Below are 18,614 nucleotides of genomic sequence, written 5' to 3'. Positions count from 1 at the left end.
GCCTTAGTTCTCCGAGATAGAACTAAAGAACCAGCCTTCTACACAAGCAGAGCCATGAACGGTCCGGAGACAAGATACCTAACGTTGGAATAGTTATCCCTTGCGCTTATCATGGCAGCTAGACGACTACGCCACTACTTCCAAGCCCACAGTATCCACGTACTTACAAACCAACCCCTCAAACAAGTATAGCAGAACTCAGAACACTCGGGGCGACTCAATAAGTGGGCTATCGAGCTAACAGAATTTGACATCGAATACAAGCCATGACCCGCCATAAAGGGTCAGGCCGTAGTTGATTTTATTGTAGAAATGACTCCCTGGGATACGGTGGAAGTATCCCTAGATGATGTCACAACCCCTACCACAATTTCTCCATGGAACTTACACATAGGTGGTTCCAGCTGCGCCAAGTCTAGTGGCACGGGTATCGTCCTGAGCGAACCGGGGGGACTCGAGCTTGAGTACGCTCTCAATTTCAATTGCGTTGCCTCCAACAATGTGGCGGAGTACGAAGCATTGATTGCAGGACTACAGTTGGCCCTCAGCACTGGCGCAACTAGTATCAACGTATTCAGCGACTCTCAGCTGGTAGTCAATCAAGTCACCGGATCTTTCACAGCCAAAGATGAGCAATTAGCAGCCTATCTGGCATACGTCACGACGTTGTTGAAATGATTTGAATTTTATCACATCATCCAGATCCCGAAGGCCAGTAACGCAAGGGCGGACTTCTTAGCAAAACTTGCAACGGCGCAGCCACATCAATTCCATAAGGATACAAGGGTCGAAGTTCTCCACCATCCTTCAATCTCCCAAACTTTACAGGAGATATGCCAGATAGAGCGACACCAAGGCTCGTGGATGAATAAGATCATAGCACTTAAGCGTGATGGCAAGTTACCCGAAGATAAGGATGCCGCAAGATAACTAATGAGGCGCGCGGTGAGATACCACTTGCGAAATGACACACTCTATCGCCAGGGCCTGCTGAACGCCATTTTAAGATGCGTTACCACTACGGCAGCCGCAGACTAGCCGGAAAAATACTGAGGACAAGATATTATTGGCCCACACTTGCTGCCGACGCACAAGAGCTAGCCAGATCTTGCCATAAATGTCAAATACATGGGCCTATACCACGCCAACCCTCATAACCACTATCTTACATAGTCAGCCCGTGGATCTGATAGGCCCGCTTCCCGTCGGGAAATGTCAATTTAAGTGGGTCATCGTGTGCATCAACTATCACTCCAAATGGATCGAGGCCGCACCCTTGACTGCAATAACAACTGAGAAGGTCCAAAACTTTCTATAACGCAACATGTTCTACCACCACGGTACGCCGGAGTCTATCATCACAGACAATGTCACACAGTTTAATAACGACCACCTCATCACATGGTGCAAAGCAAGAGGGACTACACTCAAGTTCGCCTCCGTCGCACATCCCAAGACTAATGGGCAAGTGGAAGCCCCCAACAAATTAATCAAGGGTTTACTTAGGAAAAAACTGGATGAAGCAAAGGGGCTTTGGCCCGAGAAGCTCGACGAGGTACTATGGGCAATTTGCACCACGCCAACAGAGGCCACGGGCGAGACCCCTTTCTACCTAATGTATGGCATGGAAGCAGTACTTCCCATCGAAGTAATCCAACCAACACAACGGGTTTCGCTGTTTGACCCCGAGACCAATTCGGAAAATATGCAACTTGATAAAGATCTCTTGGAAGAGAAACGCATCGCAGCGCACCATCACAACATTCTAAACAAACAGCGTGTGGCACGCTTCTATAACTCTAGAGTAAAGAGCAGGACACTTTAGCTCGGCGACTGGGTCCTAAAGAAGGTCTAAACAAGGGTCACCGGATTATGCCCGAGATAGGACAGACCATACAAAGTCGTCGAAATCGTGGCACCAAACACATGGAGGACAAGTACGGAGAAAGAATAGCCCACCCTTGGAACATGGAATATCTTAAGTACTACTACAAGTAAAGGTCCACGCATAGCGCAACACATAGGGACTTGGACTGTTTTAAGTACTTACGGCAAACTGCGAAAGCTATCTTTGTACATACGGCTACGGCTAAGCTATCAATGAAATGAGGAATTTTTCAAACCATTGATCCTTACTACGCCAACACGCTAGCGTATCACGACAATTAAATTCCTTTGACAGACTATTTCATTCTGCGCACAACAAAGATAATATTAAGCATGTAGCCAAAAGTATAAAATAACAATCACACAACGTTGCTATGGCAATAACATAGGAGACATTACTTGAAAGACCCAAAGGGCTTTAGTTCATTAAAGATAACCAGTACGACACAATGCCCATTATAAAAAAACAAAAGGAAGGAAACTGGAAAAATACAACGAAATAAAAATACAAGATGATAAAGCACTTCGGGGACGAGGTATGTTCTTCCATTACGCCAAGTCTTTGTAACTCCCATCCTGCTCCTCCCCCGCAGCTTACTACGCTGGCGCCGCTTAGGCCGCATCACCAGTTTGCATAGAATCAGACATGTCATTATCACAAGAGAAACAAGAAAAATAAGAGTCAGAAATTTTATTACCATCTTCTCCCTGCACTTCGGCCTCCGCAGCAGAAGAGGGCTGCGAGAAAGGCGGGACCACCTCATGCGGCATCGGCGGCGCTTCCAAACCCTTCTCCCTTAGCCGAACTTCGTAGTCCGCAGGATCCATCATTTCCAGCTCCTAGAACTGCGCGATCATATCACCCACGGTTGTGACGTAGTACCTTTCCAAGTACTCCGTCATCTCCGGAGATGCTTTGAATGCGGCCACTGCGCTAGCTGCAGCCTCATCCGCCACGCGGGCCTTCTCCACTTCCGCTTCCTCTTTCGCATGTCTAGCAAGCTCATCTGCCTCCATAAGGGCTGATTACGCCACATCTCTCTCCGCGGCTATTTCCTATGCCAACGACTTAGCCATCTCCCGACGGGCGACCTCTTGACAGAGATCTTCTTGCAATTTCGCCGCATTCTCTAACTTGGCGTTAGCGTTGGCCAAGTCATTTTCCAGAAACAACACCCTTGTGGCGTGGTTGCTATCCCGCTCAGTCACTTCGGCGAGAAGACGCCGCTCCTCCAGGGCATACCACTCCGCGTCGAGAAGGTTAAAAACCATCTTTGCTGCTCTAGTCGCAGCAAGACCGAGTGGGCTATGCAACTCCACTACGGACCCCTCAGGTCGTCGTAGCCCCCCCCCCCCCCCCCCGAGTCTGGCACCCTGGCTTAGCAAGACCAGCTTCTCCAATTCCGCGGGGCCCAGTTGGCTCAATGGACTACGGTCTAGGGCCAAAAAATCCTCATAGACTCGGGAATCGGTGAACATGATGGGTCCTTTATGCGCAGCATTTTACCTTTTGGGCGGCGGCACTTCGACCGTCATGTCTTCCACGTCCTCAGGAGCGGCAAAAGACTTCGCTTTTCGGTACGAGGCGACCATTTTTTGCACCTTCTTCCTCTTCCCAACCTCTAGAGACTCCGCCGGTGTAGCCAACCGCGGATCAGCGTCAATGGGACCTACACCTTATGTATCACTCCGACTAGGCAAACCCTGCTCATTTGGCAAGCTTGTGTGGGATGGTACGGGCAGATCCACGACCTGCGCCGAATCTTCAACCCGCCTCGTGGTCGTGTTCACTGCCTTAGTGGACACCGCCACTTTCTTTGTCATCACACGCTGCAGCATGGTTACGGCTAGATCCTCGGTGTCCGAAGTTACGTTGGAGTCTTCTTGTTGCAAGAACCTCACGTAGCAGACACGCTCCGATTTCACGAAGTTTTTGTTCACCAAAGGTGTCGTAGCTGCACGCGCAATCACATATCAGTACGTAAAAAAAAAGTATAAATAGACGGAAAATGAGAGCGTAGTGCTTTCACTCAAGATGGCAGCGGAGTAGTCCTTGCTCAAATAGCAGATACGGGTTCGTCAACACCTTCAAATCGTGGACCAAATCCTCACATTGACACCTCTAAAAGTATGTCACACGATTCACGCGGTCAACTTCCCGCTCCGACATCACTAACCTCTTTCCCGCTGCGCAACAAAAGAACAATAAAGTCAGCAAACAATTATTCCGCAACAAGTATTTGGTAAGAAATTAACACATATAGTTAATGGCTTGAAAACGCGAGGGGATACGTTTCTCCGGGAGATACTCTTCCCCGCTAATATGCCCATATTCCCACCCGCTTTCTACAATGAAGCTATTCTTCCGCCAGTTAACTTCCGAGGAGGGCCAATTCTCTAAGACCTGGAACTCATTGCGTTCGTCCCGCCTAACGAACCGTGCAGTCCCTCCATTTTTATTCTGTTGGTTATAGTCTATCTTGAAGAAATAGAGTACCTCTGCCGCAGTGGGAAACCAATATCCCGACAGGTGGAGAATAACTCACCACATATTGTAACTAACTTGAACAAAAACCAAGCCGAACTCCGCCACCAAGCATTGAAGGCGTGGATCCAACGACAACTCCACCCCGAGCCATCATACAAAGGGACTAACGAACGCGTATCCCTCAGGTAATATTGACCCGTACTCATCCAACTCAATGGCCAGGGCCACGATCGTAGCAGGCAGCTTGAACTCCTCCACGTAACCAAGTACTGTGGCGGGGTCCGCTCCATGTGGTTCCTCTACCTCCGACCTTTGTACTCCGCCATCTAACCAGCGCCTCACAGGCGCTAGACTCAATGCCGGACTCGAGGTGCTAGTCCCCGAAGGGCTCGCAATATGCTCGCGCACACCTTTGTCTTGGCTCAGAACATGGCCCATCTCACTTTCTCCAACCTCCTTGTGCCTCGGCTCCATGGTGCCTGACGATTCGCTACTCTCCCAATTCGCCAGCACTCTTGCAAAGACAGCGACGCGATCCTCACAATGTGAATCGTTACAACTGCTTCGCCGCACCAAGTTCAAATAGTTGGCCTCCAATTCACTCGTCCACGATTCCAAGGATGATGACGTGAACCAACTTCCCTCTACAGACGCGAAATCGCTGTCAGTTAGTATATTGATCCTAGGCATTACGCCGCAGCAAGCAACACCGCAGTCAAAGACGAACAACCTAAACCTAGAAGTTAGAGAGTTAATTAGATATAGCCTCTGAACCTCGCAAGAACATGAAGAACATGAAGAAAACGAAGAACACGAAAAACACCAAACCTAGTTACCGGCCAAACTCATCGACAACCGCCCGTACAAACACCCCACCTAGCCGGAAGACACTTATCCAAAGATATAACAGACCCAAAACCTACCAATTTTGACGGAAAAACCCAAACCCAAAACCATTGCTTTACCCTATAACCACAAAATCACCAGCAAACAACCAAAAGCACAAAATGCATATAGGAGATTCCGATCAAAACATACCTTAAAGATCGATTTGCGCAAACAATCCTGGTAGGATTTCGTCCGAGCTTGAAGAATATGATGGAGAACAAATGAGGGAACGAGAGAACAAAGAGCTTTTGAAATTCAAAAAGCTTGGAACTGTCGATAATGACAGTCCACATATCCCTTTCACCCTTTTATAGTAAAGTTCACACCACATCTCACCCGTTGATTTCTCAAAAACGCTCCCTAACCGTTGGATACAGAAAACCATTACTCACATCTTATTCGTTGACCCAAAAGACATCGCCCCATATCCCGCCACGTGGCATGAGCTACCGAGACAACGCTTCAGTAACGCACGCATTAACTGCATGCAATAACTGCCTCCTTGGATAACATCACCTCCCCCGAAATTGAAACGTCCAACCAATGCAAGTACGACAAGTGTTGCCCATAGCACGAATCGCGCCGCTCTCAGCCCACGATACAACGCTCAAAGATAGCGCTCAAAGACGCCATACGCGTAAAGTTTTACTACGCTATGACGGACGCACTACGCTTAAAGATAGCGATCAAAGACACCCTACGCGTAAAGTTTTACTACGCTATGACGGACGCACTACGCTCAAAGATAGCGATCAAAGACGCCCTACGCGTAAAGTTTTACTACGCTATGACAGACGCACTACGCTCAAAGACGCTCTACGCGTAAAGTTTTACTATGTTATGACGGACGCATTACGCTCAAAGATAGCAATCAAAGACGCCCTACGCGTAAAGGTTTACTACGCTATGACGGATGCACTACGCTCAAAGATATCGCTCAAAGACGCCCTACGCGTAAAGTTTTACTATGCTATGACGAACGCACTACCATCAAAGATAGCGATCAGACGTCGTACTTGTAAACATTTACTACGCTATGATGAACGCACCGCGCTAAAAGACAGCGTCCAAATACGTCCTACGTATAAAAGACTTACTACGCTACGACGGACACTAAGACCAACTAACACCGAAAGAGACTCGACACAGTCCATTACACCATCAGTAACTCGGCATTCCTTAACCGGGGAGTGGGGGGACTCCGAGGGGGTCTGTGGGACCCACTGCTGATTATGGCAAAATTCTTAAATATTAACTCCCCAGTCAAGAAATTGCCTCCCTAGACTGTGAACTTGGGGGACTTGTTGGCATAGGCTTATGCCCGCCATAATCAACACAACTATCAGCGCACTAAGGCTAATAAATAACCCAGTCTCGCAATACCAGCAGTAAGCCAGCCGCACCAGATGCGCATTGGGCCGCCCCGCGGCCCAAACCAATTACGGACGCCCCCCCCCCACGCGTATCCCAAAGAAGACTCAAGAGAACACTTTAATCGGACTTTGTCCCACACCAGAAGATGAATGCATGATCTACCTCAACTCAATAATAAAAGGTCAAACCCTTGACCTCATAAGGTAAGTGCACTTAACTACCCACTGTTACTCTGTATAAATTGTTACAAACCTAATTTGAGCATCAGAGAGTTGAAGACCACGCCACCGTGGTCTCCACTTTGACGACTCGTGCTACTTGTGACAGGAAAAAGATAAGGAGCACGGCGTATCACATCAACAAAGAGTGTAGCGTATTGCATCAACATAATTCACTACGTTAACAACAAACTTGTTCTTTCAGCGACTCCTCTAAGTTTTTCAGGGTCTGAAGATAATTGATGACTAATGTAGGATCTACAATAAAAGGTTTGAATAAGTTTTAGTTAGAAACGCAAAAGATATATGTTCAATGATGAAAAAGCAAGTTATTCTAGTAAAAGAAAAGGTATCACGGAAATTACATATATAATAATGGCATACAATGAACAAAAACACCTCATGGTATAGTGAAACTAACTAGGAGAAGTCCTCGAACTTATGAAGGGTTCATTCTGAAATGCAGAATGCCACTTTTGAACCTCAGATTTGTAGCATCATGTTCCATCTGTCACCAAGAAGATCATAATTCAAAATAAGAGAGAACATTTGGTACAAGTACAGCCATATAACCTCTATAATGAAGATTCCTGAATTAAGCATGTGACTAGGAATTAGATGTGACTTGATCATTAAGATTACACACTAGTCAGCATTAGCTTCCAACTAGAGAAAATTTATATCACTAATTGAAAAAGGATTTTGGGGGGGGGGGGGGGGGGGGGATGAATTGATACATGTTTGGCACTTTGCAAGATCATCCTTACACGTCTGGAGACTGCCAAAATAAAAGTTCATAGTCAAAACCAATTCAGGTGTGTTAATCAGTAATATTTGTTAAAAACACATCTTATTATTGAAAGGGGCACTGCAGTAGCACGTAAATTACATGGAGGAGGATTTGGCATTATCTTTATCTTTCAAGAAGCAAAGATACAAGACAATGAAACAAAGTACATGATCTTAGAATTTTCATCCACAAAGGCCGGGGCTGGTGTTGCCACCCAACCAAAACTCAAGTCTATCGCTACCACTATTAATACTCAATTCAACAATGTAAACATATGTCAATAGAAAATTACCAAAAAGTAAATTGAAAATCTGATCAGGATTTTGAACCAACTATCCAATATCAAGAAATCCTCAATTTTATATACAAACATACATCATCAACCCCAATCTGAAAGTCTGAATCTTAGCAAAATGAATGAAAATAGACAAATAATTTCAAACTCATCAGATCAAGCCTCCTTACCAAACTCGTAGCCACAGATGAGAGCAACATCGGAGGCGTCGGAGGAACGATCTTATCCGGACTCCGGAGAGGCGGAGAGCATCCAGAGAGAGATTCTGAGAGAACATGGAGAGAGACACATAGGAGTTGTCGAAAGGAGAAATAACATGGGTCTTGGGTAATTTGTTAAAGTTCACAAGGGTACCCAACGATATTTTAAAAATATCATTTAATCACTACAATATTCCATGTTTTTCTGATTTATGATTATAAGCTAAAAGAGGGTCGGGTGACTTATCCTTGTACATAGAAAACCATCTTGACTTTTAAGAAAAGCCACTTACGTTATGTTTATCAAACAACAAAATCTCCTTAAATTATAAGATAAGAGACTTAGGTCGCGTTTGGCGGGGCTTATAAGCTCCTTCATTTATAAGTTGAGGAGGTTTGGTTGTTTGGTAAAGACAAAAGGAAATGACTTTTCTTAAAAGACATGGTGGTTTCTAAAGGAAAATAATAAGTTAGTCGGACCCTCCTTTGGCTTATAAGCATAAGTCAGAAAAACACAGGCTACCGTAACGATTAAATGATCTTTTCAAAATATCATTGGGTACCCTTGTAAACTTCAACAATTACCCAAGACCCATGTTCTTTTCTTTTCGACAACTCTTCTCCGTCTTTCGTGAGTCCATGTTCTCTTTGTTCTCTCTCTGGATGCTCTCGGGATTCTAGTCAACTTCATTCCTCCGGTGCCTCCAACATTGCTCTCACATGTGGCTATGAGTTTGGTAAGGAGGTTTTGATTTTATGAGTTTGAAATCATATGTCTAATTTCTTTCCTTTTGATTAGATTCAGACTTTCATATTGGGTAATTGGTCTTGATGTATGTTTGTATACAAACTCATGGATTTCTTGAAATTGGGTATTAGTTGGTTATAAATCCTGATCAGATTGAATTAATTTACTTGTTGGTTAATTTTTATTGATATATGTCTGCATAGTTAAATATTAATAGTGGTATTGTGGTAGCAATGAAATTGAGTTTTGATGGAATTGGGTATTGATAATTGTCTTGTACCTTTGTTGTGTAATAATACGATTGTGAAGCTTTTTTTTCTCTCAATTTGTGTTTGTATTTAAGATCACATTCAGCCATTTACACTTTGTTTTGTTGTCTTGTACCTTTGCTTTGTATTAATATGCTTTGTTTTTCCACCTCTTGTTTCTGTGATCATAATTTCTTACTAATCAAGTAAGTTAGAAACTACTTATTGTTGTGATCATAATTAAGGTTTAGGTTGGGTGTAGCATAAAAGAGATCATTATTTCACTGCCCTTATACTTATTTGCATGTATAATGTGAATGTGTGCTTTAGCTAGTGCCTACTGTTGTTGGGGGGGGGGGACAATTGATATGTCCATGACACCAACTATTTGGATGCATTAACCGGTCTACTCAGTGTTATTATATGTAAATTGTCTAAAAAAGAGTTGTATACATTTAATTATGACATTTCGCATAATCTGTCTCCTTCATGATAGGTTTCAGACGATGTCAATGGTGTAAGTTGTATAGATGAGCCGAGAGCAGTTAAGCATGTGAAGGAATTGAAACCAGAGTTATGGTTATTTACTCTATATCTAACCTTATTTTTGTTGCTTTGGTTCATGAGTGATGATCTTTATTTGGTTGCTGCAAAGAGGTGCACTAGAAGAAAATTATTGGAATCTTGCTGCAGTCATGTGAAGACTTCAACCACTTTTATCATGTTTGTAAAGATAATATAAAGATTTATATTGTAACTATAATACTAACATTCATGGAGTTTTATGCTCTTTGATATTGTACAAAATCTATAAAAATCCATGGAGTGTAAAGATTGTGTAAAAAATGCCCAATTGTTTGTCATTAAGGTTTTTATGTAAGTTTTTTTAAATAACTGTAAGATTGTATTATGATGATTAAATGAGGAAGAAATGATTAAATTATAATATATTAGCAAATTAATAAGGTATCAAATCTATTTAAAAAAATAAAGAAATAAAATTATTTCATGTCCTAATATGTCATTTTATTAACAAAAACATAAGTCAGCCTGAGTTTACCGAACACTTTAATATTGTTTCTTCCTTGATAGCTACTTATAAAAAGTTTGTTTACCAAACACTCAGCTACTTAACTTATCAGTTACTTATTCTCAGAAATAAGTATAAGTCAGATTTTCTTATAAGTCACAGCTGCACCAAATGCAACCTTATAAACTCTGCCAACCGCAACCAAAATCTACGAGGTCCATAAACGCCATGAATTACCATGGCGTTTAGAAATGCCATAAATAATTTATGACGTTTGTAGAACGCCATTAAAATCTCCGCAAGTTAATGACATTTGTGAAACGTCATAAATATATTTTTAATTTAAGGTTTCAAAAAAATTATGGTGTTTTCTTAAAAAAAACACCAAAATGCCGTTGAAACAACTTTTAATTGCGTTTTTTGAAAAACACCATGAGTAAAATGCCATGAAAGGCTATATGTGTAGTAGTGAACCTAGTTAGGCCCGGTAAAATGAGCAGAGACAAATTGAGCCGAGCCATTGGATTTGGTAGCTGACTATTTTGGAAGCCGAGCTGTTGGTATAGCTGTACCGAGCCAAAGAGAAAATCATGGTATATTTATGGTATTATAGTTTATTGATGTGCAGTATACTGTACCAACCGAACTATATGTATACAAGCTGATATACACGTCAATCGGGAGGCTATCTGTTATGGTTTACTATGAAACTAGGTGTTACTGCCAACTATTGCCGACTATGAAACTAGCTAGCTAATGCTATCGGCTGGGAAGCTACTTGCTAATATCGACTATGAATCTAGTTGTTACTACTAACTTAAAATGCATTATTGTCTATTGGGAAGCTACCTAGTACTAGCAACTCAGTGGACTGGAAAAATATCTCAGTACTAGAATTATGTTAATAGACATCGCGTCATTTAAATCGGTAAGGAAAAGCGCACGATGTTAAATGATTATCTAACATCAATCTTTTAGTAATTGATGTCTCATATTAGAGATACATCAGTTACATTTTTAATCGATGTTAATTTTTTTCATCCAAAACTTAAAAAAAAGACGTGGAGGGGTTAAAATACTTAAATAGGAAGCGGTTCATTCCTCCAGATCTAATTTTCTAATTCCCTCTCGAGCTCTAACTCCGACCTTAAACCCAACCAACTCTACCTCCTTCGTCTGCGACCTCCAATATCCGACCCCCGACGGCGGCCGCCCTTCCCTTGTCTTCGGCCTCCAACCATTAGCAATGGCGACGACGCTCTTCTCTTCTCTCCTGCTTCCCTTCGCTTTCCAAGAGTTTCAGAAATGTTCTCCGGCAGCCAATTCGACGCCAACTCCGCCTTCGCCGGCGTAGGCTTCATGTCTTCTCAGGCCACTCAATACGGCGGTGATTCCAATTCCTTTGCATCTAGGGTAAGGCATATATTCCCTCTTTCTCAGATAACAGATCGGCTTAGGATTTAAGGCTATTTACTGTTATTAGGGTTTCGGTCTAAGTCAGCGCGTGGTTTACTTTTGATTTCTGTGTATGGAAGTGAAATTCTCTAGGATTTCGAATCCTCGCATTTTGATTTGAATTGGAAATTGAGAATTGAATAATGTGTGCGGTGCAGGAATCGGCAATCTCGAATCTTAAGGAGTTACTGGCGGATCCAGTGATCGGTAACAACCCGATTCTGAGGATGGTCGCCAGGAATGTGTTCATGCATGAGCAGGACTATAATGAAGCCTTCAAGTACACATGCCGGCGGCAATTTGGTACTGTAGGTCTGCATTTAACTTCTTAAATAAAGGTTCAGTGACTTTACTCTTTTGATTTGCTATCTCATCTAACATGACATGTTGAATTATGCTAACCTTGGAATCTAAATCGGACTCGTTACGAATTACAATGTTTTACATTGCCATTACGTTGCGTACACTAGATATCTTGCTCAACATACTCAACATATGTCACTGAGGGCATATATATATATGGTCTATGAATCTATTCTATTGACTCTGAAAATGGAGCCAGCCAATTTGGAAACATGAGATTGCATTTCTAGAGTCAAAATATACTGTAATAGCAGGAGTATGTGAATTGTTCTTAGGGAGAGGTGCTTGTTAGATTTTTATTCAAGTGTCGTAGTAGGAGTGTGTGTGACTTATTCTTGGGGTCAAGTGCTTGTTAGATTTTAATTCAAGTACCTGATGCATGGCCATACCTTGTGGTCATTTAAATTTAAGGCAGTATTGATCAGTTGCTTATATAATTAGCTTGCAGGGTTATTAACCATAAAATCTGTTCACTTGTACTAGGTGCAGAGATGTGATTCCTCGAATATAGGAGGTTGCCATTCTACTGAGGCTTCAGACTTTGTACTTCTTGGACAACTTTATAACTGATGCCTTTGATTCCACTGAAGTAGTTCTTGGAGACCAATTCCAAATTGAAGGATCTAGAGAGTTGCAACTCATCCTTTGATTCCATTTCAAGTAGGGTTGAGCAAGTATTTGATGGTGCTGATGTACGTGAAAGCGAAATTCCATGGGAAGACCTGGTTATTGGAGAAAGAATTGGACTAAGTATTGCAAATTGCCTGGTCAGACTCCCCTATTCTGTCTTTAAAACTGTCAGTGTTCAATCCTAAGACAGCTCTATACAATTTTCCTGGAGAGCTGTTTAATTTTCTTTTCACCTCAGTTATGTAATCAATTTTTGGCCTGAGCTCATGCCACTTTTTGTTTAAAAATTAAAGGGAGTGAGATTTTTTTAAACAAATTACTAATATGTACTAGACAATAATTTGGTTTACAAAAAACTCACTTCCTAATTGATAGAGCAAATTAGAATTAAAAATTACAAATATGGACAATAGTGGCAAAGTGGCAAACTGTCACATGTCATATGATTTTTTTACTTTTTTGCTCCTCTTTAGCCCATCACATTTAAGAAATTTAAAATTTATTCTTACTACCACACATCACATATATATGCGTACCTACTACTATCGACTATAAGAAGCTACATGTAACTGTCGACTGATAAACTAGCTGCTACAGTCGACTATGGAACTAACTGCTACTATCTAATTAAGCAACGTATTACTGCCGACTTAAAATGTGCTACTGTCGACTAAGATCCTGACTACTACTATGGTTTTTTGGTGAGCAAAATTTGAAATTTCAAAACTTCTAAAAAAATATGCAATATGGTACTTAAAGAAAGCTCATGAAGTAAGGAACAACTTTATATATTTGCTCATCTTTAAATTGCCGGTGATTTGGTCGGAAAATTTAAATTTGCAGGAAAAGAACTAAAAATTGAGGAGAAAGCAACTTGTTAGATTTAGAAGTGACAGCTTGGTAATTTTCATAAAATAATGGTATTTTAGACATTTTTGCATTAATTACTTAATCAGTTTTGATCCACTTATTTTTAGATTTGGGTTTATGTCCTAGTTTGTATAAGAAATAAAAAAATGAGTTTTTAATTAATTCAAATGTAATCTAGTATTACTAAAGAATTTTGTGTATTTGTAATTTGACTGTAATTTTGTAATTATTAAATTGAGTCCTAGACCTAGTCAATCTAGGAGTACTGAACTACGATAAAGCCTGCGTCTATATATATCATTGTAGTTCTAAACGGGCTATAAACCTAGGAAGCACGGAAACGTGCATACACCCACGTTTCCCGTTTCCGAAGCGGAACCACTCCGGAAACGTCCGGAAACGTTCGGAAACGTATCGGAAACGTGCCGGAAACGCCCGGAGACGTGTTTCCAGAAAAATGAGTTTTGAAAACGCGGTGGAAAAGCGAGTTTCTGAATTGGAAACGCGGTAGAAACGCGAGTTTCCGAATTGAAAACGCGAGTTTCCAAAATATAAAGGTTTTTTTATGTTTTTTTTATTTAAGATTTTGAGTTACTTAAACTAAAAATTTATTATTATATTTATTTTTTTGTATAATTTATATATTTATATATTTTTATTTTTTATTTCGACGTTTCTAAAACGTAGCCGCTTCTTAAATTTTTTGAAAATCACGCTTCCGCGTTTCCAAACGTTTCGCTTCCCCGTATCCGTATCCGATTCCGTGCAGCCTAGCTATAAACCGACATAGGCGCCTCTCACACTGTGACACAGATCTGGTGGTCTCCTTCTCTCCTCGTGGTTCTTAACCCGCTCTCTATCTCTGTTGGGCTTTCCATTCCTCTCTTCCATTTTATTCGAAGTTTCGATTTTGCTTTGTTCTGTGTCGGATTTGATTTAGGGTTTCCAAGATATTGGAGGCCATGGAGAAGGAACTGCTGGAGGCGTTCAAAGACGTCACAAAGGCCTCCGACGCCGCGAAATCGGGTGACTGTGGCGCCGAGGAAAGTCGGTGCCTTGAGGCCTCGGACCGCCTCAAGAATTTTCCCATCTCTTATAAACTCCTCGTCTCAACCCAAGTTGGGAAGCGTCTTAGGAATCTCACGAAACATCCTAGGAAGAAAATCCAGACTTTTGCGCTTGGCCTGATGGAGGTGTGGAAAAAGATCGTCATCGACGAAACAACGAAAAACAACGTGAAGAATGGCCAGCATGATAGGAAAGATTGTCCTGTAAAGCGTGAGGCTTCGGCTCCCGACAGCCCCAGGCCTCAGAAGATTCAGAAATCAGGAGCTGTGAAGATGGAGAGGGTCCCCAGGGCTGAAAAGTTTGAGAAAGCTTCCTCACCGGAGAATGTCAACCTTGAAAAGGTAACCGGAGAAGTGAAAAAGAAACATGTGTCCGGTCCCCCAAAGTTGACATCTATGCCGAAGTCTAATGATCAAGCAAGGGACAAAGTAAGGGGATTCCTGCATGAGGCATTGTCCAAGGTTGCCCAGGAGTCCGGGGAAAATGAAAGATTTGCGAAGTTGGTGAATGCATGCGACCCTATCAGAGTTGCTGTTACAGTGGAGTCTGTGCTGTTTGGGAGCTGGGGTGGTTCCAATGGGTCTCAAAAACATAAGTACAGATCACTAATTTTTAACCTCAGGGACCAAAATAACCCAGACTTTCGCAGAAAAGTTCTTATGGGAGATATCAAGGCAGAGAGGCTGGTAGACATGTCCACAGCTGAAATGGCCAGTGATGAGAGGCAACTATAGATTGAGAAGCTCAAAGAAAAGGCATTGTTTGATTGAGAGATCGAACGCCCACGAGAAGCTACAACGGACCAATTCAAATGTGGTCGATGCGGGAAACGCAAGAGTACATACTACCAGATGCAGACGAGGAGTGCCGATGAGCCTATGACAACGTATGTAACATGTGTAAACTGTAATAAACGATGGAAGTTCTGTTAGAGCGAGTCTTGTAGGGATATCAGAAATAGCAAGTTACTGTAATTGGATGCACTGCAATTGATGTGAGAGGTATCAGAAACATAATACCTTGAAAATTTGATACCATGCAGGGTTCGTTAAGTTACATCACTACAAAAATGTTATGGCAGAGGATGAAGAGAAACCAAATTCAACATGACTTAAGGCTGGACTGTGGAAATGAAAATCGTACTGCAATCTCAATTGAACACCGGTTGGTATTTGTAAACATGACTGCTTCTCTGGTCTAACTCAGTAACTCATTTCCTGAATCATGACAGTGGCTTTGCACGAGTTGCAAGATCTTCCTTTGATTCAACATGCATCATAAACACATATCCCAACGTCCACAAGAAAATGTATAGGAACGGTGTCCATGACAGACATGCTACAAGACTTAAGATGCTTCCAACGTATTGCGGATCTTTTATATACCCAAATGGAAATTCTGTCACCCAGGGAATGTTCTTTCCAAAACGAACTCCATAGTAAGTACCAGGTTCACCTAATAATTGATAAACCCTACAAATTCAGAATCATCAAAAACAGATATCAGAAACATGATTAGTTTTATGATACCTCAGAAAGAACTTTAAGCCCTAAATCTCCAACAACAGAGCTCTTGCAAAACAAACTTTTGTTAACAACAGCAGCGTATATATAAATGCAGGACTGGGAGTCCATCGAACTTACAGAGAAAAGAAGAAAAGAAACAAAAAAGCATACAAACACCAAAAACAAGTCACAGCTGCATTCCAACCATTAGAAGTGAAACCTGAAAAGAGTATAATTTAAAGAGGAGCAACACACAAAGCAAACCCAATCATATGGCAAAATTTTATGTTATCCCAGACTAATTTTTTTTATTACTTTCTCTAGTTGTAGGTTGAGATATAGTTTAGGCTCAGTTAGGTCTAATTCATATGATGGAGAACTAAAATTTCATAATAAAACTTCAAATCAAGCACAATCATTGCTTATCCTTAATTGGCATATTGTGAATCTTACAAAATCCCCTTCTTCTATTCTCAATATGCCTCCCATCACACAACTTCTCATTTCATCCACCTTACACTGAGAATAATATGGTAAACAAGTTTTCTCAGGCTATATACTTGATGGAATATCAGATATGTGTTACTCTTCATCTGTTAGTAAATTTGTGTGTTATTAAAGATGGAAAGAGATCAGTAATTGGTTGTAGAGGTGGAAAACTTGTAATATGGTATTATCTTTAGGGATCAAAATAAGTTTAGCATGGCAATTCTCAGTACTCCCTCCTCCTTGTCTCGTAATATATTTCTACACTACAAGCCTAGCTGACAAGGACCCTCAAATATTCGGCTGCATTGAAACACAGGAACATCAAACCAGACTATATGGGCCAGCTTCTGTAATACATTCTGTGGACTGAGAACCGTTACTAGCACATTGGTTTTTGTAACAGATACTTATAAAGGGGAAATCCTATTGATGAATTTGTGCATTAATATTGTCTGAAATTTTTACACACCCTGATACATTTCACTAGCCTTACAGAATCATTTCATTCCTTTGACATATATGATTTCATAAAATTAAATGATGTCTTATTTCCTGTCCCAGGTACACAGAAGAACCTCATTCCCAGTAACTAACTGGGAAGAGCTGATTCCATTAAGATCCAAACAAGAAGGAAAGGCTTTTAATCTATACTGGAAGCTAAAAGAACATCCTAACGGAAGATGTTCATAAGAATGATGACTTATAATCTAATAAATATCACTTAAAACAGAACCATGCTTGTCCAATTAAGCTTGACAAATGCGGCCCATAACATTGGGCATTATTAGATTTCAATCAAGAAGATTCACTCAAGAGGATCTAACTCATTTCCCTGAAACCATTAAATCTAGAACAAGAGCTGATCAAAGAATGCCAGTCTAAGAGCTAGCTGTAAAAATGAACAAGAACCTAATGTTCAAGAAACCTTAAAGTTCTAGGCAAGTGTCATTTAAGCTCAACTAATTCCAGCACTTAGAAACACAATGTTTCAACAACTGCCAAGTACCTCACAAATTTCACACGTAAACAAAATTAAAAGCTTCCCATGACCCAAAATCATGTGAAAGCAACACTAAATGCTAAGCGAGTTAGTTTCCAACACCACAGCAATCAAACGTGTAAAGACATGAAAGAAGAACGTATCTGCGTAAGGAAACACCAATCCACGAAAATCTACTGACCTGAAGTTGAGGAACTGGCCAAAAGCAAAGAGGGGCCAGAAGTAAAGAGGAGGAGGCCAAGTGACGGTTGAGACTGAAAAGAGAGATAGGAACTGAATCAGCTTCAGGAAGTGAGCTACATAAGCCATGACTTTGCAAGGGTCACGCCCTTTCCCGCATAGGGCAACCCATATTTGTGGGTAAGTCCATAGCCAATAGTAGAACGGGAAAGGTGATAGAACTCCTATTGCTGCTGCTATTCCCATTGCTTTTCACCTGAATTTGTCACACTCTTTCTCTCACGGAAATGGTTCAGTAGCAGAAGCACAGCGAATCTGTGCTCTTTCTATGTGTGAGCTTGGTGGGGATCCATCTGAGGCACAGGCCCATTAATACAGCCCAATGAGTAGAAGGCTTATTATGTCTCCCTATTAAAAATCACATTTCTATTGTTTAAGTAAATTATCCTTTGTTATAAAAAAATAAAATAAAGTAATTATCCTTTTGTGTGCCTTGGTCTAGCCCTAATAGGAATGGGGTTTGTAATCGTCTATGAATAGACTCTTATTACTGAATAAATCATCTATCTCAATTCTCTCTATCTACATCGCCTATACAGCTTTTTATTTTGAAGAAAAATACTGACACCATGTATATATGGCCTATAATTATTAGTTAGTTTATAAGTCCTTACAAACCATTATTAGTTTGTAGATTGACTCAGGGTCGGCCACGGAGGAGTGCCACTGGTGCGGTCGCACAAGGCCTCCAACCCAGCAAAAGCCCTGAAGTGAGATTTTACAAAAAATAAAATTGTAATAAATACATTTTAAAATCAATTTAGATAGATGCATTAAGCACTTCTCTTCAGTTGGTGAGGGAGCCTACTTATTCTTCGCTAAGTTCGC

The 18,614-nt window shown here is 41.3% G+C and overlaps 4 protein-coding genes across 5 annotated transcripts; 3 read left to right on the top strand and 1 right to left on the bottom strand.

Moving 5' to 3' along the window:
- Nucleotides 1-1,324: 1,324 nt before the first annotated feature.
- On the top strand, nt 1,325-1,825 carry LOC126797065 (uncharacterized). Its single transcript, XM_050523748.1, has one exon. The coding sequence runs from the start codon at nt 1,325-1,327 to the stop codon at nt 1,823-1,825; it is 501 nt and encodes a 166-aa protein (XP_050379705.1).
- Nucleotides 1,826-8,127: 6,302 nt separating this feature from the next.
- On the top strand, nt 8,128-12,799 carry LOC126797064 (uncharacterized). The gene is made up of 4 exons (XM_050523747.1): nt 8,128-8,267; nt 11,300-11,579; nt 11,780-11,929; nt 12,468-12,799. The coding sequence occupies exons 1-4, from the start codon at nt 8,128-8,130 to the stop codon at nt 12,552-12,554; spliced, it is 657 nt and encodes a 218-aa protein (XP_050379704.1). The 3' UTR covers nt 12,555-12,799.
- A 1,551-nt stretch (nt 12,800-14,350) lies between these two features.
- LOC126799426 (transcription elongation factor TFIIS-like) lies at nt 14,351-15,291 on the top strand. The gene has a single exon (XM_050526628.1). It carries the CDS (start codon nt 14,447-14,449, stop codon nt 15,284-15,286), a length of 840 nt encoding a protein of 279 aa, XP_050382585.1. The 5' UTR covers nt 14,351-14,446; the 3' UTR covers nt 15,287-15,291.
- A 45-nt stretch (nt 15,292-15,336) lies between these two features.
- On the bottom strand, nt 15,337-18,078 carry LOC126799427 (phosphatidyl-N-methylethanolamine N-methyltransferase). Of its 2 annotated transcripts, XR_007672620.1 has the most exons (3): nt 17,728-18,078; nt 15,572-16,024; nt 15,337-15,456 (listed from the first exon to the last, which is right to left on the bottom strand). XR_007672620.1 is itself a non-coding variant. In XM_050526629.1 (2 exons), the coding sequence occupies exons 1-2, from the start codon at nt 17,970-17,972 to the stop codon at nt 15,775-15,777; spliced, it is 495 nt and encodes a 164-aa protein (XP_050382586.1). In that variant the 5' UTR covers nt 17,973-18,078; the 3' UTR covers nt 15,565-15,774. The 2 variants fall into 2 exon arrangements, 1 of the variants encoding a protein (XP_050382586.1); XM_050526629.1 differs by lacking the exon at nt 15,337-15,456 and having other exon boundaries at nt 15,565-16,024.
- Nucleotides 18,079-18,614: the final 536 nt, after the last annotated feature.

The sequence above is a fragment of the Argentina anserina genome, chromosome 6 (assembly GCF_933775445.1).
Source record: "Argentina anserina chromosome 6, drPotAnse1.1, whole genome shotgun sequence".
Lineage (NCBI taxonomy): Eukaryota > Viridiplantae > Streptophyta > Magnoliopsida > Rosales > Rosaceae > Argentina > Argentina anserina.
This window is presented reverse-complemented; position numbering and strand designations above follow the sequence as displayed.